This window comes from Lathyrus oleraceus, chromosome 2 (genome assembly GCF_024323335.1).
Source record: "Lathyrus oleraceus cultivar Zhongwan6 chromosome 2, CAAS_Psat_ZW6_1.0, whole genome shotgun sequence".
Lineage (NCBI taxonomy): Eukaryota > Viridiplantae > Streptophyta > Magnoliopsida > Fabales > Fabaceae > Lathyrus > Lathyrus oleraceus.
The window spans coordinates 488,658,386-488,682,233 of NC_066580.1; the positions used below are offsets into that span (position 1 = coordinate 488,658,386).

The window sequence follows — 23,848 nt, forward strand, 5'->3', positions numbered from 1 at the left end:
TCCAACCAAAAAAAAACATAAAACTCAATCTAAGTCCAAGACAAACAATTGTGATGGAGTCATAACTGTACCTTAAAGTTTTGTCTAAATATAGAAAATGCAAGAATTTATTTATTTTAGAGAATCAAATCCAAACTTAGGTTATATAAAGAGTTTGGATTCTAAACACAAGATACTTTAATTTGCATATGCTTCCCCTCTCTATATCCTCAAGGGGACACACAAAGAGCACCAACTTTGCACAACTTTTTCCACTACTTTTTCTGCACCATTCATTTGCATACTTGTTCATGTTCTTTTGCAATTATAACATATTTTTTTATTATCATGTTTCAAATAAAATGTTGTACTGAGTCAAAAAAATAAATGTTGTACAGTTTTCTAACTTGTGCATTGAGAGGTACAGTACACAGCAATGAGTACTCAAATGACATTAAAAGCCTTGCAACTTCTACATTAAATAATCATTCAACATTAAATATCATTCATTCATCTTACAAAAATATCTCTTACTCAATTATAGTAACAATTTTATTACCATTCTCACTTCAAAGAAACAAAAACATGACTCAGTGGCTGTCACTTTTCAAGAAATGAATTATTATTTTTCACAGCACCTAAAAAGGAAACAATATATAATCATGATTACTCCATCAACTACTAAAATAAAACTCAACCCATCAAAGAGTTCAGAGCTTTTTTAAAGCCTGCAACATAAAACAAATGAGGCAATGCATGCCAAGACAAAACAAGCTCTCATATCCATAAAACAATATTCAAACTCAACTCATCTCATCTCAGAAGAGATGATAATTTTAACAGACCATATATTATATAGACCATATATTATATATGGTCTGTTTGAGTAAAATCGGCGTGAAAGATAACTCACGCCGATATATAGTAAAGAAAACAAAAAAAAAAAGATGAAAGTAAGAGGAGTGTGATGGAACAGTACAAATTGTTTGTATACTGTCACAAGCATGTGAAAGCAGGTGAACCCCCACCCTACAAACAACCCCACATGTGGACCTTACCATTCAGTCTCACCACCAATATCCGACAAAATCTATTTCCTACCAATTCTATTCTTGCCATTTTATCATCATTCTAACATAATCAACAAAAATAAATAATATTGCATGCATGGTAAGCTAATCTGCGTCTATTTTAAGACGACGACATTTTCGGGCGATATTTTTACTAATTAAACACAAACATAAAACATAATCACATAGTCTATATATTACATGAAAGGTAAAAACAACAAATTTTTTTTTGTTTTTCTGTCTGGAAATGAAATGGAAATGATGATAGGAAAACTAGGCTTATATAGTCTTATAGTAATATATAAACTAATATGTCTCTATCCATGTATGCAATATGTGTATTGCTTGGTTGCTGTTAGTAGTATGTATTTGATTCATGATTGATGATGACGATTGATGATGATGATGACGACGACATCGGTTTTGATTCTTGCTCAAGGAACGAACGAACTAGTCTCTTGATCTAGGTGTATTCAGCTATACATCTAGAAGATTTTTTTTCTTCTTCTTCTAATATATGATTCATTCTATAAATCTGCACTTCTGCATGAATAACAACATAACAATCATTGAATTAAATAGGTACATTTGTTTTTTACTTGTATAGGGAAAATGAGTCAAAAATGGATATAAAGAAATTTCATTACCCTAATTAACATGATTCCTTGCTTGCCCCTTCTATTTTTATTACCTATAATTTAAAATATTCATATGCATAATGAAGACTAAGAAATATATATAGATATATCTTAATGTAAAGTAAATTAGTAGTACCTTGATTTGTAAAGAAAATTAAAGGGAAGCATTGTTGTTGCCCGGAGCAGTTGTTGTCGAGTCTAGCTTCTCGTTGACGTCTTCGAGTGGAGAGAAATCAGACAGATGATCTCCAGCTGCTTTGGTTGGTGAAGCAAAGAAACTCTCAGGAAGGGTTTGTTCAACGTTTCTTCAGCATCAAGAAACAATAATACAAACATCAGAACGACGATAGAAATATAAATATGATCGGAAGAAAAGTCGAGTCTCGTGCATGCATACCTAGTGCCGAGATCTAGGGCTTCTGAGTTTGCAGTATTGATTATGTTCCCACTTTCAGCAGCAGCAGCATCAATGCGGGATGGATCAGCTTCTTTCTGAAGCTGCTGCGGGTGCTGCTCAGATGCGGCACCGAAAGAACCGGTAGGAGTGAAGCCGACACCGTAGCCTGCAATGGAAAATGTATTAACAACGTAAACTGCATGTAACTGTGTTGGTTAGAACTACGCGATAGGCTATCGTAAATTGACCAACCTGTAATATCTCCTTGAATGTTATCGGGAGAAAGACCTGCATGGTTAAAATGGCTATGAAGTTGATGAGGAAAAATAAAAGGAGCCCCGACAGAGACACTGCGCTGGTGGTGGATCGGAATATTCTTGAAGTCTGGAAGCTGCAGACTCTTCAGCCTCCTTTCTTGGAGTTCAAGGACTTGCTGCAACTCAGCCTGCTCCTCTATTTTCCTTCTCAACAAGATGTCATGCGGATTAAACATCATTCTCGCTCCTGCGTAAAATAGGTCTGTTCAGACGCTGCATGAGACGAGACTCTATTGCAAGTTCTTGCATGCATGTAAATATAAAGAAACCCTTTGAAGTGCACGACATCTCAAGAAACCACGTAGAATAAAGAGACCGATATGAGAAATTTACTTACCAGGATGGAAATCAAAAGGTTCTTTAGGTTCAAACCCAGAGGGACTTAAACACGGCGAAAAATCGCCTCTCTCTAGTTGTTGTGGATGTTGTCTCCTGAATAGATAAGTCACACTGATATTAATCCAGGAATCATAAGATATAGGGGAAACAAAGCGAGAGATGCGCACTTACTTGTCAGGAACTTTACCCTTCTCCTTGTAGGGTTTCACAAGCACGCGTGAATCGCATATAAAATGAGGATTCCCTTTCGATAATATGTTTCTCACCGTCTCCGGAAAGACAAAGGTAACAAACCCGAACATGCGCTTCTGCTGGTAAGGAATTCTCACATCTTGGACAGGTCCATATTTGCTTCAGAATAACAAAAGCAGCGAATCAACAAAGGAAATCGCTCAGCTCAACATGCATTTGAGTGCATGCATACAAAAACACGTGAAAATGCATCACTAAATTTTACAGACAGACACTACGTTGTTGTTACTCGTAAGTAAGATCAAGTTCTAAAACAATAGAAGATCAACCAGATATCACGGCGACAATAACCATGCAAAAGAAAAAATTAAATAACAACTTGATTATACATATAAAACACGTTCACTTACGTATCCGAAGGCCACAATTCCTATGATTCACAAACAAAGCTTGCATCTAGCCCATTATTCATAAAATCAGCATCGATAACAACAAATGATGTGTCCAATTAAGATTTACAATACATATCAAAACAGCATCGATAACGACAAATGATGACTCGAAACTACCAATGTCGGGATCTTCGAAGCTTCTTAACAACACAAAATTAAGTTAGTTATATATCTTAAGTGATAACACACATTAAAGTGATGCCTGAAAATATAAACGGATTAGGTTTAACCGAGTCTCCCCATAGGAGACATATACACCATGATCTGCAAAGTTTAATGCCTAATACAAAAAGACAAACTCTAAACGTTACACACATAACACGGCTTCGAAAGGAAGCACGTAACTTCATGTACTATCATCATGTCGAGAAATTACTTAGCAAGCTCAAATCAATCAAGGATGGCAAAAGACACATTACATAAGTTAGGAGTCAGGATCAACATCAGAGGCAACCAAGAAGCATCACACCAAGGAGAACATGCAAAACCACTTTCATGGTGTGCACAGTCAAAATCGTGGGAAATTACCACAAATTTTCACTCTAAAGCATGGAATCTGGAATGATTAATGGCAATATTTGAGAACTTATTTAAATCATTTCTCCATTTCATGTCTGCGCAAATAACCTACCTACATGTTAACACGATAAAACATCACAATTATCACCTGCATGTCATTATTGAGTCATTTACAGCGCGTTTTACCTGAAATACTCCGAAACATCTTCGTCTTTGAATGTGCTTTCAGCAGGAAAGGTTAAATAAATCTGCCGCGATGCCGAGTTTGGCTTATCCCCAGCAACCATGGCGAGAAACTCATTCCTGTCGGGCCTTCCCCGACCACTAATGTTGAAATATTCTTCACCCATCATAAAAGCTGCCGCAGCCGCGGCTCTGAAATGCAAAAGCAAAGCCATGCATAATAATATTAGACCAAAACATTCACAACAACAAAAAGTAAAACAAAGCAAGAAAATAAACCTTTGATTATCATTATGCTGCTGCATCAGAAAATCAATGTACTTGTCGTACGAAGACGGCGATGTTCCACCAGCAGCAAGTTGTGATGCAGCCAGCAATCTTTGATGCTGAGCAGCCTTGAACCTCATGAACTCCTCATGCTGTTCCAATCCCTCGAACTTCGAGGGCGAACCAACAACAGCACCAGAATTAAGATCAATTGAATCAGCATGAACAAACTTACAATTAGAACCATTTTTACAAAACCCTCTAGCAAAGTAAAGACATGGCTTAAAACCAAATCCTACTCCACTCTCTTCCACACCAAAACCAGCATCACTGGCAGAAAAACTCCTCCTATGGATATTCTGAGCATCAACATTGTTACCAGACATCCAATTTTGAGGGCCAAGACTCATTTCAAGACGCGGATCAACCACATCGTCACCGTTAGATGACTCATTGAGAAAAGGAAAATACTCATTCAGTTGTTGCTCATCAACAAATTCACAATCACCACCATTATTAACCCTTGGTGAGAAAGAAGAACCACCACCACCACCACCACCAGAACCACCCACACCAACACCAACACCAGTTTGGATATTCTCATAAGAGAGTAAAGGATTAAACTTTGGACTCATTGGATTCTTTTGAAAAGAGGGTTGTGGCCAAACATTGGAAGAAGGCGAAGCAGGGTTTCTAGTGAAGTCAAAACCATTAGCAACGGCTCTAGGAGAAGATTTTGAAAAAGGGTTTGTAGAAGTTGAAGTGATTCTACCAATTGGGTTAAGAGGCGAAGGAGAAGAAGGGTTTGACACTGCCATACCCAAATGGCTCTTGACCCTAATAGCAAGATTATGAATAACATGGTCAGGACAACATGCTAAACGTACTAATTCATATTCTTCAAGGTTCATCAGAAGATAACCCATGATTTTTGAAGCATTTTCAGGGTCAAAGTTCTTGACTTTAGCAAGAACTACATTTGTTGCTTCACAAGAACCCATTTCAGAACACACAGAAAAATCGAAACTTTTTCACTCAAGAATGAAATTTAGACCAAAGGGTATACTAAGAAACAATGGTGGTGGAGATTTTTGATTTCTATTACAACATAGGTTTTGGTGGCTATGTATATACTCAACAAAACAACACACACACTCTCTCTCACTATGTTTTTGTTTTCTCTCTCTATAATCTCTCTCTCCTATCTCTAGAGCGTCAGAGAGATAGATTTCTCAGATCCACAACAACAACAACATAAGTAAAAAAACACAGCAAAAACACAACCTTGTATATGGTTTTTTGTTTTTTTTTTGAGAATTTCTTATATTCCTATATATCATGGAAATCATGGTCTAATTATTATTATTATTATTATTATTTAATTAATTTTTATAAAAAAGTTGATGAAAAATATTTATGGAATGTTTTCAAAAGTTGAAATGTTTTAAAAGCTATTAAAGTTAAAACCTTTTTTTGTGCATATTCACATTAATTGAAATTATAATACTATTAACTGTTGAAAGAAAAATTAACTTTATGCAACAAAAAGTACTGTTGCAATATGACAACTCGATTTGTTATTATCCAATAGTGATTTTTTTAAATAAAAACAAACCTTTACCGACCCAAAAATCCTTAAAATTTTATCACAATTCGCACATGAAATACTCATTATATAACTCAAATTTTTGTATACTTTATGACATTATTTTTAGAAATAAATAATTAAAATAAAACAATATTGATATGATTTCATACAAGTGATAAAAAGAATTTTACAATTACTTTAAAGCAATTAGTCTTTTTGGTATATATATTATTTTCTTTTTAATACATAAATGATAACTTTATTAAAGAAGTAAATTATTATTTTTGACTTATAAAGAAATAAGTTTTAATTTAATGACAACATCTTAATTTAATTTAGAAAAATAACAATATTTATGATTTTTTTAAAACAAAATATTGTTCTAAAATAATTTCCGATTTTAGATTTTAATATAATTTGATTGTTTAATTTTTAGTTGTATCTTTTCGTTGATGTTATGTATATCACATTTAAATTATTTTTTTATTTTTTATTTATGATGATAAAAATACATAAATAATTAATAGTTTAAATAATTGGATAACGTTCTCTTTCTTTTATTTATCATATATTTTTTATCTTTATAAAACTATCAAATACAACAAAATATTAATTAATTGATGTAATTTATCACACATTAATGGTGAAGGTATTCATCTTATATTGAGATCACAGAACATCTTCATTCAGGTCTTTTCACCCTTAATACTATAACACTTGTCTGTGTTTGTCTGTTTTTTAATGGCCAATCCACAACTGTCTATTTTTTTTGGACCAAATTTACTAATTTCTCTCTGGATAATGTTTTATTGTTTTATTTTTCTCAGTATCTCAAGTAAGTTTAATTTCTATTTTCCAAAATATGGATTCTATCTAGAGTTTGTTTGATTCAACTGAAGTGAGGCAATGACAGAGAATGAAATGGAAGAAATTTTAATAAGATATTTATTTTCTTCAAAAGAGAAGAGATATATGGAAGGGAGACATGGTCAGATGCCCTTTAAATTTTATTGAAATTTTTTAGATAAATGTATATTTTTATCCTGTTAAATCAATAAAAAAACATAGTTAAATGCTCTCTAAAAGTATATATGAATCAAGAAAAATAGAAGAGAGAAATCTTAATAGGATAGAATTTATCGAGATTTTTTTATGAAAATTAAAATATCTTAATTAATAGACTCCTAGCCCCCTCACCTCTATATTGGAAAATAAATCATCTTTCAATTATTTTTTCACAATTTTTTAATATTTTTAAATTTAAAGGTTTTTGGATGTTTATGTTGATCATTTTGAGAATATAAGTGTGAGTAGTGTAGGTAATAGTCTCACATTAGGTAGAAATATGGAGATTTGAACATTTATAAGTGAGAGAATTCACCTTTCTATCACCTTAAGGTTTTGGGTGAATATGTGGTGTGTCTCTCACAAAGGTGTTGCTCTAAAAGAAGAATTTCATTAATGTTCAATGCTCCATAGTGAAAAACTCCCCCAATAAATAGTATCAGAGCCTTTGGTTCGAGAAAGGGACCGACTTACTTGTATCGGAAGTCAACGGCTAGTGTGGTGAATAAGAAATGTTCTTTTGAAGAGCGTCCACGACGTCAGTGTGGTGAATAAAAAACGTCTTGTGCGGTACAGGAGTTTGTGGAAGTAAAAAGAGCTTTCACTTGGGGGCATTGTGGACTCACACTTGAGGGGAAGTGTTGAGAATGTATCAAGTGTGGGTAATAGTCTCATATTGGTTGAAAATGTGGAGACTTAAGCATTTATAATTGAGAGAACTCATTCACTTATCACCTAAAGGTTTTGGGTGAATATGTGGCGTGTCTCTCACAAAGGTGTTGCACTAAAAGAAGAATTCCCTTAATGTTCAATACTCGATAGTGAAAAACTCCCCCTACATTGAGACAAGTTGGATCCTCAAGCTGGGGAATGTATTTTCATTAGATTATCAATAAGGTATTAAATGATATTTGTTATTTGATCTTTTGCATTACTCTACCTTCATTTCATGAAATGTTATTTTCCATGAGCATGTTTTTCTTATATTATTCATATTGATTCCAACTTGCATAACCAATCCAATGACATTGTAGAAGACCATATTTAATTTTATGATGATACAACTCATAACGATAATCCACAACTGCACATTGCCAATGCACTTTTACATTCATCTCCATATTCATCCTCTACTGACAAACTGCAAGATATGCATATTGACATGATTCCTGAACGAAATTTGATTGGTTCAAATGATCCTGATGTAAGGAAATTCACAAGAATTTTTAATCCACCATGATATCTAAAAGATTACCATTACATTCAAAATACAAAATCTTCAACAAATTTGGTTATAAATCTTATTGTTGATGTTTTATTTTATAGCAAAAATTCTACACCTCATTTTGTCTTTTTATGTGTTATAACATTCACGTGAGAACCAACCACATTTAAGTAAAACCTCTCAAATTCTTCAATGGAGAGAGAGATCATGTCCAAAGAATTCCAAGCCTTACAAGACAATCACATATCATGAACCTCCCACATGGTAATAAATCCATTGGTTGGATATTCAAAATCAAATAGCGTGCCAATAGCAAGATAGAGAGATACAAAGCAAGACTAGTCCCTAAGATTAATACCCAAATTACATGTATTTATTATTTTGAAACCTACTTACATCCTTATTACTAAGTTAACGACAATAAGACTTATTTTAGCTATTTCTTCTAATAATGATTGACACATATGTCAACTAGATGTACATAATGCATTTTTAAATGACACATATATCTTTCTTTTTATGTGTTTTAACATTCACTCATGATTCAACAATATTTAAATAAACCTCTCAAATTCTTTAATGGAGGGAGACCATATCTAAAGAACTCTAGGCCTTACAGGACATTCACACATGATCCATCATTGACCTGTCACATGGTAAGGAATTCATTGATTGCAAATGGGTATTCAAAATCGAATACCATACTAATGGCAAGATAGAGAGGTACAAAGCAATGTTAGTCGCTAAGGTTTTTACCCAAATTAGAGGTATTGACTATTTTTAAACCAACTTACATCCTTGATGCTAAGTTAACTACAATAAAACTTATTTTAGTTCTTTCTTCTACTAATAATTGACACGTATATCAATTAGATGTACATAAAACAATTTTACACTGTGACTTAAAAGAGTTTGTATATATGTCCCTACCTTCTGGTCTAAGTCAAAGCAAATAAAACCAAACCAAATCAAAGAAAATCAAACCAAGTTGACATATTGATTAAATCACTATATGGATTAAAACAAAGTTGCAAATGATGACTTTTTAAATTGTCACATGCTTTTATTTCAAAATATTATAAATATTTTGTTTATGATTCTTCTCTTTTTACTAAAACTTCTCCAAACTCATTTATTGTCTTGCTTATTTACGTAGATGACTTGATTTTTGCTGAAAATGATTTATCAGAAAAATAGTCAATCAAAGTATTCCTTCATCATACATTCAAGATCAAGGATCTCACCTATTTGAAATAATTATTTGGCCTAGAAGTTTTCTGATCCACTAAAGGAATTCATGTTTGTCAACAAAAGTATAGCTCATATCTTATGACTTATACATGAGCACTTGGATCAAAACTTCTTACCATTCCTCTACAGAGGGGTGTGAAGTTGATAGAATCATCAAACTATCTCCTATATAACTCAGAACCTTACAAGCGACTCATCAATAGATTAATTTACGTTACCAACACAAGACATAACTTAGTTTATATGGTGCAACAACTAAGTCAATTTATGTAGAAGTCAACTCAAGACCACATTGATGTTGCCATAAGAGTTCTCAAATATCTCAGTTTTTGCCCCATTCTTGAACTTTTATTCCCCTCATATTCTCAACTGCAACTTTAAGCATTTTATTAATTCTAATTGAGTGGGCAACTTTCCCTGACACTAAGCGTGCTATTAGCAGATTTTGCATATTTATCAGAAGTACTCTAATTTCTTGAAAATCCAATGAGCAGTCAACTATGTCAAAATCCTTATTTGAGTTTGAATGTCGAGCGATGACAACTACCGTTTATGAACTGCAGTAGCTCACATATTTGTTGCATGATTTTCAGGTAAAATTCAAATATTCTGCCATGTTCTAGAGTGACAGTCAATCATCCTATCATATCACCTCCAATTCATCACTTCACAAGCAATCCAAAAACATTAATTTCAACAACTAACTGATCTACTCAACCAACCTATTAATGCATATTTGTTTGCTAAATTTCATTTATCCATAAACTTAAGGGAGACTATTTGTTATTTTTAACTATATTATATGTTACTTGTTGTTAAGAAGTTAATTAGCTTAATAATAGCTAAATTGTTATAACCAACTTCATTACGTGAGATTTTACACTTTTAGCCTTTTGTAGTTTATTATGTTCAACATTATTCATTTTCTTTTCATATATTGGTACGGGGCCAAGAGTGGAACCAAACTTGTAATAATTTTTGACACTTAATTTTGCAAAATTCGAATCAAATCAATTTCATCAGAGATGAATTACTTCATCAAGATTAACTTATAGATAGATAGAGAGAGAGTGTATTTGGTCATTCTGTAAATTTTAAATTAATTATATAATTTGTCATTTTAAAATATTTTAATTGAATGTATATATAATACTTTTTTACACTGACAGTATACAATCATTATATATATATATATATATATATATATATATATATATATATATATATATATATATATATATATATATATATATATATATTTAAATTATTTTTTATTTATTTTAAATAATTTCTCTATACAAAAAGAGATGCATTTTATTTAATGACACTTCGGAATAATGTCAAACAAGATTTTTGGTATTCTTTTAGACAGAGATATATGAATGCATGCAATTGTGTGATGGAAAGATAGTGTGAATACTCATGTTGAGCGAAGAGTTGTATCCTATGACATTCATCATAACTTCTGTTATTTTTTGACACCACACAAAGGATGCATGCAGATTTGTTCTTAATATTTTAACACGACTCTCGTTCATTTTCGATGATGCACAAGGGTGCATGCATGTAATTGTTCTGGAACTATTTGTCACTATTTGCTTCAGTAATAGAGTATATTCTTCAAACATAGAGTGGTGTTTTTGTTGCATGCAATGAATATTGTTTAGGTTACATTTGTTTATTTCAATTGGGATTTATGAACCAAAACATATGTAAACTAAACCAATAAAATTAATGCAATTTAGTTATTTAAGTTCATTGGGATTAATTAAGTTTTTTTTCAGGAAGACTCTGAAAAGGAAAAGATATATAAAACCATAGAAAAATTAATGGAAAATTAGCTTCCCCTTAAATACTTTGCTCCTAGCTAAATTCAAACCATTATATACCTTAAAAGGTTAAATATAGACATGTAATCGATTTGGTTGAAATTATTTTTAAGTGAAAAATATATAAATCAATAAAAAATTGATTTGGTTATTAGTATTTTTTAATAATGGAATCAAATCAAATTAACCGGTTTGAATATTTTCTACTATTAAGATTTTCATTGTATTTTTACTTTTTTTTTTTTTATAATACCTTTCGGATAATATTATTCATCTATTTTATACCTACTTTTGAAACAAACTCACAAATTGTATTTATCCATATAAAATACTAACAAATAAAACATATAAATAATAGATTAATTATTATACATTGTTAGTATAAAAAAATTTACACTATCGATTCATTACCATCACTCATTTGTTTTACTTTATAGATTTTTAAAATAAAAATTACATTTATTTTAATATCTAACGCCTATGATTAATGGTGTAAAATCCTTTTACGCTATTAGTGTATTTCAATTACATTCTAAATAATATAATAAATTATCATGTCCCATCCTCAAATACACATCAAAACTACTTTTTAACAAAATTAAATAAAATTTCTCTAATAAAAAAGAAAAAGAAGAAAGTATCAAAAAGAACTTAAAACACAAAGAATAATAACTGAATATCGATTCATTTTATTAGTTTAAACTTAAAATCAAAAACTAAATCGAACCAGTTTTCATTGGTTTGATTTTACCAAAAAAATTAATTTTGTTTTTGATTTGATTTGTGATTTAATTAATTTTTTATCATTGAATATCCTAAGGCTTAGACTTTTAAAAAAATTGAAATAAAATAAAGGTTTAATTATTATAAAGTTGATATTTGATAAGTTATTAAAATTGATTGACCGTGTTAGAAAAACTTTAGACTAACCGCGTATATAAATTCAATCCATACAAATACTTTTTTGGAATGAATCCATAGAAATAAATTCAATTTTATCAAAATCACATGAAAAACCACATCAACTCAAATGTTCTGCTTCATTATTTTTTCGTTTTCTTGTATAGGATGTACTAGTTTTTTAATGTGATTTGAGTTGCCAACACGATATCTAGCAGATACTTCAATTTAAACCTCAAACCTTTTTTACACAAAAATAGTGGCATTATGTGCTCTTATCTCGAGGCTGAATAAGAAAAGAAAAAACAAGTCATTTTTTCAGAGAATCAAGGGATAAAAACTGATATGGAATCGTGTCCCATTACAATTTACACGTCATCTTTCATTCAACGGTTTGCTAAAATTTTGAGCCAAACTTCCCTTTTAATTTTTGGCCAAGAAAAACCTATTTACACCTTAAGAAATTCACAAAGGGAAGAAATCTAGCAAAAAGTATACTTTCTTAACTCAAATGTATGCTAAAATTAAGCCAGACACTAATCGGTTATGAGTTGTTTATGTCAATCTAATCCTCTAAAATTTAGAGGTTAATATATTAACCTATTATATTCACCACTAAATCTACAGTTCTACACCCTTAAATTAGGAGTCACAGGCTATGCTACAAACTAGAAGACAAAAATCCTTCAAAGCTACCTACTAAAAGATGTTGCAACAAAAATGACCCTTTGACATAAAACATAGCCAGAAAGAGTAAACTTTATCATGTAAAAAGCACATAACATGAGGCAAAGAAAAAGATGGGAGGAAAAAAATGCCTCCTTTGAGAGAAAAAGAAACACGCTGGCTCACTTTACTCATTCATGTGTACCACACACTAAGATGAAATCCAAAAGAGATTCTACCTTCCTCAACACATTACTAATATGTTAAAACACAATACATCATACATAATAAATTAGGAGTTAATACCATACAACAAATGATGTAACATAAGAATCCATAGCAATTTTATATAAAGAAGAAAACCAAAAAAAAAACACTCAGGAACCCATATGTAATTTGGCCTGACGGAAGCAGTATAAGAATATAGGGAAAAGCTTCCACAACTGGACAAACATAAATCACACCGCCCATTTGAAGGTTCCTTACAACTCACATCATGATTAATACAGACCCTGTCAATATCTCCTCCGAGGAGGACTCCTGGAGCGCCGCTGAGGTGGTCTGCAAAATGACAAAGTTCCAAAGACTCAAATGCTAAATTTCGGATAAGTTATGTGATAAAATTTGATCTAACAGGTTGAAAGTTGGAATGCAAATCGTTAAATGGCAATACGGAACAATACACCATATCTTAATTTTCCAATCCATTCAAAAAAGAGAAAATTATATGATATCCCTTTGAATTTCTGATGAAGCCACACACAACTATGAAGTAGGATATGTTTTACAATTAAATAATGTTAGGAACACACACTCTAACACAAACATCTTAAACACACTCTACTATCGGTTGAAATTTATAGAGGAACTACCAAATTATGAGTCTCATATAAATTTTGGTGGTACCCGTATGAATTTCAACCAATAGAGAAGAGTGTGTACCCGTATGAATTTTGGTGGTACCCGTATGAATTTCAACCAATAGATGTGGGGTTAGGGAGTGTGTTACTAGCACTACTTCAAACAAATAATGCTAAGAAGACACTATCTATCTAACACACACGTCATAACATTTTTAAGAAGGGAGTCTATGTTGGCAAAACGACATAGAGATAGAAGATGTAAACTATTGGATTCAAACATAGTTGTTGACAAGAAGGGGATCATGTGTTTTATGCGAGGAAACAATATCACTAGAGGGAAAGGGAAAATTTTAGCCTAAACTATAAGACCAACAATGTTGTATGGGACAGAGTATTGGCCAATAAAAAAACCAACATGAGCATGGGCTAATGCGACAGAGTATTGGCCAATAAAACAACCAACGTGAGTATGGGCTAAGTGTAGAAGAGACGAGAATGTTGTGTTGGATGTTTGAAAATACTATAAGGTGTAGGATTAGAGATGATAGCATTAGAGAGAGTTGGGTAGCACCTACTGTAGAAAAGATGATGAAATCTAGACCAAGGTTTGGACTTTGGGTAAAGGGAAACCCATACGGTAGAGGCAAAGGAAGGGCGAGAAAAACCATCTGCGGAACTTTTACAAAATATTTAGAGGCCAATGACTTGGTTATACGCATGAACCATCTGCGGTAGAGGCAAAGGAAGGGCGAGAAAAACCATCTGCGGAACTTTTACAAAATATTTAGAGGCCAATGACTTGGTTATATGCATGAACTATGATATCAAGTAAAAGTGCAGGTTAATCCATGTAGCCAATCCAACCTTGTGAGTTGTGGATAAGACTTGGCTGTTGTAATAAGAAATACCAACTCAAATAAATGATGTAAAACTCAAATCAACACTGCATGGAACTTAGTTCAACCTTTCTGTTGTTAAACAACATACTACCCTGTCAACATAAAGATGTACCTGGCATTCTTTCTTTTAACAGACTCATTAATAGGTCCACTGCTGAAAGCCCAATCAACATAAATGGTTTGTGTAAGAAGCTCAGATCCATTCAAATTCTCTATTGCATTTCGAGCTTCCTCAGAACGCTCGTATTCAATCAGTGCATAACCCTAAAATAGAGAAATGCATATTAGTATAGAAACCAAAACCTTCACGTGATAGACTGACTGGCAGGTACAAAAATGAACAGAAATTGCTAAGTAAATTTCAGAAACTGATACTAAAACATCAATCAGTGCTGTATGAATATAGAAACACTGTATGAATATAGAAACAGAGGACGCATAAAATTTACCTAAACAAGGATCAACCATGTTTACTAAAATACAAGTAGTCTAGAAAAGAGAAGCTTAACTTTTCTTGATACAATAGGACGAGATAAAAACAAGAGTAAAAGCATCATCATTACAGTATAAAACACAAGAAAAGATAATAGCCCACAACAATCACTGGTTAGGAAGGATTGTATATTTCTTCCACTAAACCCTTTAAAGATCAATAATGCATTGAGCAACATCAATTTGAGAAAATATACTATCACGGTATGCAGTCAAGTTATTTTATAAAATTTATATCCATGAGAAACAAATTAACAACCATCTGCTCCCCCAAAGTAACAGCTTAAATAAACGTCTGCGCAGCGAAGCAGAGTTTAAGCCATGACTGAGACATGAAATAGAAAGCTAAGCCCAAGTAACAGTAAAATGATATGAGAGTACGGTTGAACTGATCGGGAGAATCCAAGTTTGATCCCTGGCTAGAACAATTTTCGCTCACACTTTACTTTGCTAACCACCTCTCAGACCAACTATATCTTACAATAAATGTGAGTCATATATCAATTTGATACAATAGTGTGTATGTACCACTATATCCTTTGTTAATATCAGATAGCAGCAGATGGCGGGAAAGGCAATATTCTAATACATATTTATATTTATTAAATTATTAAATAAATAATAATTAATACTAAATATAAATAATTAAATAAGTCATATCCAAATATTTATTTTAAGTCATTTGTACTATATATTTATACGATTTGAATAGAAGCATTGTCCTGGATTGAACATCATGGCAAAAGTTAATTCATGTAGCCGACCCCACTTAGTGGGATAAGACTCGGTTGTTGTTGTATATATTTATATAAATAATTGTAGTTTCAGTTTTTTACTTATTAGACATGTTAGAGTAATTTCTAGTATATTTATATTTCACTTAAATTTGAAATTTTTCTTTTTTCAATTTGTTTAGGTGTACATTGCTCATTTTTAATTGTTTTGTCAATAAGGGTTTCATCTTTATTGAGGTCCGTTCTCAAACCTTAAAGCTGGAACTTCATCTTCTCAGAAAAAAAAAATGCAAGCAGTTTCTTCTACCACCACAGCCCTAATGTGTCTGGCTGTCTGCTGCACCACTGCACTTTCCAGCTTCATCCTTCATTTCTTCTTATATCATGTTTTTTTAACATGGTCGATTATGGAAAAGAATTTGTTCTTCCTAATGAACGCGGCCTGAAACAGCTATTCAGCCGTGAGTTGCGGCTGCAAACACCACAGCTGTTGAACGCGGATAGTAAATACAACGTGCCACACTCCAGGTAGTTTCCATTCGGTAATTCTGCAATTGTGGTGTTATGGCTACATAGACTATATCTACTCTGAACAACTCTCATCTTGAATCCTGATTCGACATTCGAGATAATGATTCTAATTCATATCAAATGAATCCATACCAAACTTGGAGATAAGGATTCTAAATTGTATCAATGAATCCATACCAAACTTGGTATAGCAGGCCACTTTATTTTGTCAACAATGTATACCCAACTAGTCATTTGATCCATGACTTGAATCTTGAATTATCGCATGGTTCATATATGAATCAGCATATAATTTTGCTCTATTGTCGAATATTTTCACTTTAAAATGTCACATTTTTATTGACAGTGTAACTTACTTTTCATAATAAATATTTGATTCAAAATTTAGAAACATGGATCTTCTGATTCACAATTTGACAACCAAGCTCCGAATTATCAAAGCTCTTTTCCTCTAGAAACTGGAAGGTTAAGACCCAAAAAAAAAGGGTGAAAAGGTTGTTAGATCAAAATCTCGGATAAGATTGGGAGGGAATAGCAAGATCGTAAAATATAAAATCGTAGCTAAGATCAGAAGATCCTACCCAATTATTTTTGTAAGATCGAGATGAGATAGTAAGATCGTAAAACATAAGATCCCAACAAAAATCATAAGATCCTACTAAAATGAAAAAATAGTACTATATATTTAAAGCATTTTTACATGATATATTTTAGTAGGCAAGTATATTTGTGGGAAAGTGAGTCTTTTTCATATTCTTTAGACATGTATGATTGAGTTTTTATACTTTATCTCCACTTTGTTGCAACAAAATGTTATTGGGGCTAATGAATGGTTGTTGGTAATGGTGCTGGGGCTAATGAACCAGTAAGAGTTACTAGACATCACTCTGGACTTGCTACATTAGTGTCTAATGGAGATGAGTTGGAGGTGGAAGAAGAAGAGTTTGAAATTGAATCAAGTGACGGGCAAGATGATATTAATGTGGTGGAACTTAGAAGTGAAGATGAGCCCAATGTGAATTAGTCATTTTGTTTACGTTTGTTTATGTTTAGAATTTGGTTTAGTCATTTTGAGCACATTCCTAATTTGATTATGATGGGAACTTCTGTTTATGTCTGTTGCAACTTCTGTTTTTAAGGCATTATGTATGTTGTTGGAACTTATTTTAAGTATTTATGTATTCATGTTAAGTATTTACCTTGGATTTTAAAACTCACAATAGCGGTCATCCCGCAATCCGCTATGCCACTCTAGCATTTTGAGGGGTCTGGTGCTACACGCCACTATCTGAGATTAACAACCTAGGTTGTGCCTATGCATCTTATCATCCTTCTCAGCTTTTAATGGTGGTGGCCAAAAATAGGTCGATCTTGGCCAAAACTAGCAAAGATCGCACAAAATCAATGGTTTTACAATTTGTCTACAACACCACGATTCTACTTAAGATCGAGATTGTTGGAGTGAGTGAGATCATAAAATCTTAAGATTTTAAGATCGAGATCTTGACAACCATGGAAATGATACCATAAAAAGTGTAATCATCAAAATGTATCAGCAATACAAGGCTATAACGATTATAAAGTAGCACCATATAGATTAAAGATTCCCATTAATCACTTAGACTAACATTAGCCCCCCATATCCATTAACAGACCTACTTCAAAACATCTTTTTAACATCAATTCATGACAACATAGTATCCATCAAACTAGTCAATTATAATCAATTAGTGTAATGCACATGAATGAATGAGTATAAAGTGAAAGAGCATTAATGACATACTTTGACAAAACCAGTACGGCGATCAAGATTCAAGTTAAGGTTCTTAATCTCTCCATATTCGCCAAACGCATTTAGCAAATCATCATCTTGAGCTTCCTCATGCACACCGGTCACCAAAATAATCCATCCTTCAATGGCTGCATCATCAACATCAATTTAAGAGAAATAACCTAAAACCAAAACCCAAAAAAATAGAAAAGCAATTAAATTGGAAATTGTTAACACTAACATCTTTGAGGTCCAGGACCACCGTCCGCAGTAACAGTATCAAAACCAGAACCGGTGAGACGGGAGTTACGGTTAGCGGCAGAATCAGAATCCTGACGGAAACCACGACCTTTAGTCTTTTTGGGAATGGAAAGATTCGAAGCAGCGGTGATGGCGGATTTGAGTTTGGGATGAGGCGGTGAAGCTTCGGCGTCAGGAGCACCTTCTTCGTCCATCAAGTCATCATCCTCCGGCTCGAAATCCAAAGCTTCTCCGTCGGCGGCGGTTCCTTGCATCTTCACTGAAAACTCAAAAAATGTACCGAAATTAGGTTAGGTTTTAGGCTCGGTGGTAATATTAGGGTTTGTTTCTATCGAAATTGAAGTGTGTTACGAACCTGGTGATGGAAGAATGAGAGTAAGCAAAACGGTCGCGAGAGTAGCGCTTCACCTAGGGTTTCAAATTCCAATTCCGCTTCTTTTGAATTTAAACGAGTAAGGTAATAAATAATATAACTTTTACTTTTATATTTGGGTTTAATGATGATGCATTTACAACGTAAAAAAGTTTTACACTGTCATCCAATAATAATATAATATTTTGTCATGTCATATAAGTATTTTAAAAATTTTAGTCTAACTTGTCGAGATGCATGATCGTCATTGATTGACAATGTAAAATAAATTTAACTGGCACTGAATCATTCATTTTCTCTTTATATTTTATTGAATAGTTTAAATTTTAAATATTTATCTTTGTTATTCTTTTTATTCTATCATATAACAAGATTAAATATTTTGGAAAAATCAAAAGTACTTGTAAGACTCCAATTTTAACCCTAAGATCCCTCATGCAATTCCATCATATGCATTAGCATTGGGATCATACTTTGACATCCTCCTTACCCCTTTTTCATTGGATTTATTTTGGGAGAGATCACCAAGTACCATGTGATTGTATCATACTTGTATATCATCATTTTACTAACCAAAATACCAAAAATATGTCTTTGCATTTGCCTAACTCTTTTGTAAGTAGGCCATGATCTCCATTAATCTATCAAGTTCACATCTAGGGTTTGAGACCCTCATGACAAAGAGCACAACCATGGATTTATTCAAGGATGGTCATAAACATCATATATGAGTCACAATGATCTCTACATGTTATATTGATCAAGTTTTCTTCAAGAGTTTGAAGGTGATTTGCCTTGGAAACCCTAGTTTGATTGGGTATCTTGAATAACTTCTCTAACAAGCTATCTCACCAATTGATCAAATTTCTCAAGGGACATTTCAAAATTCATCATCTTATGCATATATGATCTACCATTAGCCTAGAAAGTCAAGAGAATTGAAGATTAGCAAGTTGGTTGATGGTGGTTGGTCAGATGAATTCATCTGATCAAAATTGGGTCTCTCTAGATCCTATCTCCTACAATTTTCACCATATGAAAATTATTCCAAGATCAAACTTACTCTAAATGACATTAAAAATAACTTTCATGTTGAGATCTAGAGCTAGTTTTGCTTTAAAAATCATTTTCTATGTTGGAACATTATAGGTCATTTTGTCTAAACCCTAATTTGAAAGTCAACTTCCCAAGGCCATAACTTGCTCAATTTTTATAAGATGAAAGATTTCCAAGTTGCACAATCAAATTCAAGAGGTCTACTTCAACTTTGATGTTTGGAGTGAGAGATAATTCAACTTTTATGAGCATGTGATATGAGGTTACATTATAAGTCACTTTTGACATATACCATTGATCAAGTGATTTTTCCAAACTTCAAAAATACATAACTCTATCATTTCAAATCCAAATGACATTAAATTGGTGACTATTTTGAAAGTCTTTGAAATTGCTATAACTTTGATAAAGACACTTTTCTCATTTGAAGCTCACATAAAAAGTTAAGCAAGGTGGAATGTTGAGACATATGGCTTGACACTTAGAAAAATTTTCAATATGTTAAAATTTCCAAACTTCCACCTCAAAATTCTTCAAGTTCCAAGTCCAAGTTCATTCATTTTGGACAAGAAATGAATAGGTTGCACATGGCTTGAACATGGTATCATCATTTAGCAAGATTGAACTTCAAACATCCATGCACCATTGCCTAGCATTCCAACATGACTTCAGCCTTGCTTACACTCAATTATGGATCAGATGGAGTGATTTCATGGGCTTACACACGCCCATGCACTTATGCATCACACATTGCTAATTTTGGAAGTTCACTTCAAGTGTGCAAATATCAATTGAATTGGTTATAAACAGAGCTCCATATGCTCAGAATTTCATACACATTCACGCCAGCTTTGATCCCAAACCTCTAACCCTCTCATTCCAAAGGATAATTCTGAGAATTTCACTTGAAATTGAGTTTGAATTCTCACTGTTTTGAGATTCAAAACTCCAGGGATCCAAGACCTTTTGAGCATTCAATTCTTCTTCTGCAAGCATTTGGAGTGAGATCAAGCACGAGCCAAGGCAAGAACATCTGAATCCAAACCTACATTGAAGGTATTTTCCAAAAAAAATAATCTCTTCGATTCTCTCTCAATCATGCTCAATTCTCTTGATTCTTTGGTTGTCTGAAGTCCTACCAATATAGGCAAGAAGATTGAGTTGCTTTGATGCCAAATCGAAGCAACTCAGTTCATGTACCTCAAATTCCAACTCCATCTATCTCTCAATATACTTGGAGTTAGGATAAATTGAGGTCAGATTTGTGCTCAGTGCCATTTTTACTTTGAAATCATATCCTTCTTTTTAATTTTGGTGATGGTTATGACTGAACCAATCCGGCGAGGCTCGCCTGAGAAGGAGACCGGAGTTGTAGCTCCGGTGGTGAGTTGGCGTGTTCAGAGCCACATGATCCATTTGAAATGAAATAATCTCGTGCGTTGGTTTGAATTACCTTTCATGTGGCGCACTGACTCAGGCGTATCGTGGATTGCGCGCTTGTGACCGCTTGATCTGCCACCTCAATTAATGAGGGAGATTAAGTGGTCCACGTTTTTCTGATCATTTAATTTTCATTTTAATCCTTTTATTTTCATTAATTCATATTAATTTTAATATTGATCCAAAAAATATGGGAGTTTCACCAAAAAAATTGAAATAATTTCCTCTTTCATATTATGAAATTTTTTCTCCAAGGTCCTTTAACCTTGTTTGACCTATGATAAATCTCATGGCCATTTCTTTGGTGTTTTTATGAGGTTTTAGGAATTGGATAAACCATATTTAATTTAAATGCCTTATTTTAGTATTTTTAATTTGAATAAATGCCAAATAAATTTGTTGACCAATTGTGATGACTTGTTTAAGTTTGATTATTGTTGTTGGCCTTGGTCAATGTTGATTTAACTTTGTCAAATTAATATCATTGGATTTAGGGGATTGATGGAATATATATTCCATCTCCCAAAATGAATGAATGATATTAATTTGGTAAAAGTCCTCCTTTTACCAATTTGTGTTTTCACTTATTCCCCTCCCACTTCATCTAATTCCCCTTCTTCATTCATTCATTCCATTTGGCCTATGATATCTCAAAATCCTAAGGCTAGTTGATTGAAAAATTAACATGAGTATGGATGAGATTAGACCACACTTTTGCATATTCTTTTTGTGTGTGGTATGTTTCATGAGCATAGTCTATTATACTATATCTCTAACATGCATTAACACCAAAGTTCTATTGCCCGACCTCAAATAGTTGTGACTTCTACATAAGTCCAATTATGATTGCTTAACATAGCGCTAAATTTGTGACATAAAAGGCATAAGCATTCTAGTTAGTGAGATTGTAAGTCTCCCCTCTTTCATGGTATTGTGTGGAAACTTGACATTTTTTCCTTCCTTTGTAAGATGTCTTGGTTCAAGGATCCATGCTTGTGATAAGTGGGTTTAGTGTTCTCCAAAGAATGTCTTAAAATGAAAAGCAAAAGCAAAACAATACTAACTTCTAACCTATTAACTACTAACTTTTAATTTCAAGCCATTTACTTTAATGCCATTTAATTCTAGCTTTTATACATTTGCCATTGTTCATATCATTCTAATTGTTTATGTTAATGCAATTTTCACTTTGTCCACTTGGACCATATTGTGTGATATATTTTGTTTGTGTATACTTTGTTTGTGTGGTCTTTGACCATTAATGTACATAATAACAACAAAAACCCTAAAAAACTTTTGTGTGGACTGTTGGCTTGATCTTGGACAAATGGGCTTAGAATTTAGGCAATATTCCTATGCTAAAGGACTTAGCCAATGCCAACTTATTGTGAAACCAAGTGCTTGCAATTTGAAACTTCATCTGATACATCATTCAAGATCCTTCTGGGTTCATCTGCAACATGATCATTGTGAAGTTGTTATTTTAAACCTGTGACTTGTGGAATTCATCTGTGTATTTTGAAAAAGATCATGGAATGGATAAGCTTGGATGTGGCCATCTTTATTTGATGACTTTGCTATTCAAGATTAATATAATTGTGCATTTATGTGTTGCTTGATTCTAAAAGTCCAAGAGAATTTTGGGTTTCTATTGACATTCTTGTCTATTGGATTGCTACCCATTTGGTCAGATCTTTTCAACTCTAAACTTTTAATTTTGTGCATAGGATAGTCTCTTCATCTTCTACCCAATTTCTTTAATTTCAAAATCTCTCCCTCTCTTTTTCAAAACCTTCTTTGATTAAACTTATTTTGTTCTAAACTTTGACCACTTTGCAAAAAGATAGAAAATTTGGCCTTATGTCATTGCATTTTTCAAACTTCTTTTCTTAAATCAAACTTGTGAATAAATGTAATTATACTTGACTTAAACTTTCAAAAAGCCAAAAAAGAACTAACTCATTCAAACCATTTGGCCTTCGTGCCTTTCAAACTTAAATTTTGTTAAAAGCAATGCATCCATTTTGAAATTTGTATCACGAACTACGAGATTTTGATCCCTCATTTTTATGTTGGTACGTAGGCACAAGACCGAAGGTCTTGTCAAACATAGAAATTTAATTAATGAATTCTTTTCTCATCCCCCATTCTATTTGTTTGTAAACATAACTTTATACCAAGTACATATGCACACAAAAAGGATTCTCTAGGAGTACCTAGGACACTTTGGGTGCTAACACCTTCCCTCTGTGTAACCAACCCCCTTACCTGTAATCTCTGACATTTTACTAATTTTGATTTGAAAACTTCTTACTTTTGGGTTTTGTTCGTACTTTTTTCCCTTTTCCCTTGGAAACAATAAAAGCGCAGTGGCGACTCTTGTTATTTGATCTCTAGCTTATCCATAGCTTGATGATCACGAATTTACCACTACAAAAATTAAGTGGTGACTCTGCTGGGGAGTAGTCTCCAGTGGGTTTAGCCTACTTTTTGTGTGTATATATTTGTATATATGTATGTGTGATATAATCTGCTTGTTGTGCTTGGTGAT

At 32.8% G+C, this 23,848-nt stretch overlaps 2 protein-coding genes across 3 annotated transcripts; both read right to left on the minus strand.

Annotated features, from left to right (window-relative positions):
* Positions 1–1,220: 1,220 nt before the first annotated feature.
* LOC127120837 (zinc finger CCCH domain-containing protein 55) lies at positions 1,221–5,654 on the minus strand. Of its 2 annotated transcripts, XR_007803268.1 has the most exons (9): positions 4,366–5,654; positions 4,090–4,278; positions 2,912–3,091; positions 2,739–2,833; positions 2,337–2,588; positions 2,085–2,250; positions 1,824–1,992; positions 1,697–1,740; positions 1,221–1,592 (listed from the first exon to the last, which is right to left on the minus strand). XR_007803268.1 is itself a non-coding variant. In XM_051051403.1 (7 exons), the coding sequence occupies exons 1-7, from the start codon at positions 5,352–5,354 to the stop codon at positions 1,842–1,844; spliced, it is 2,022 nt and encodes a 673-aa protein (XP_050907360.1). In that variant the 5' UTR covers positions 5,355–5,654; the 3' UTR covers positions 1,821–1,841. The 2 variants fall into 2 exon arrangements, 1 of the variants encoding a protein (XP_050907360.1); XM_051051403.1 differs by lacking the exons at positions 1,221–1,592; positions 1,697–1,740 and having other exon boundaries at positions 1,821–1,992.
* Positions 5,655–13,094: 7,440 nt separating this feature from the next.
* On the minus strand, positions 13,095–18,908 carry LOC127120838 (RNA-binding protein Y14). The gene is made up of 5 exons (XM_051051404.1): positions 18,784–18,908; positions 18,409–18,687; positions 18,180–18,316; positions 14,752–14,903; positions 13,095–13,438 (listed from the first exon to the last, which is right to left on the minus strand). Exons 2-5 carry the CDS (start codon positions 18,680–18,682, stop codon positions 13,393–13,395), a joined length of 609 nt encoding a protein of 202 aa, XP_050907361.1. The 5' UTR covers positions 18,683–18,687; positions 18,784–18,908; the 3' UTR covers positions 13,095–13,392.
* Between the last annotated feature and the right edge of the window lie 4,940 nt (positions 18,909–23,848).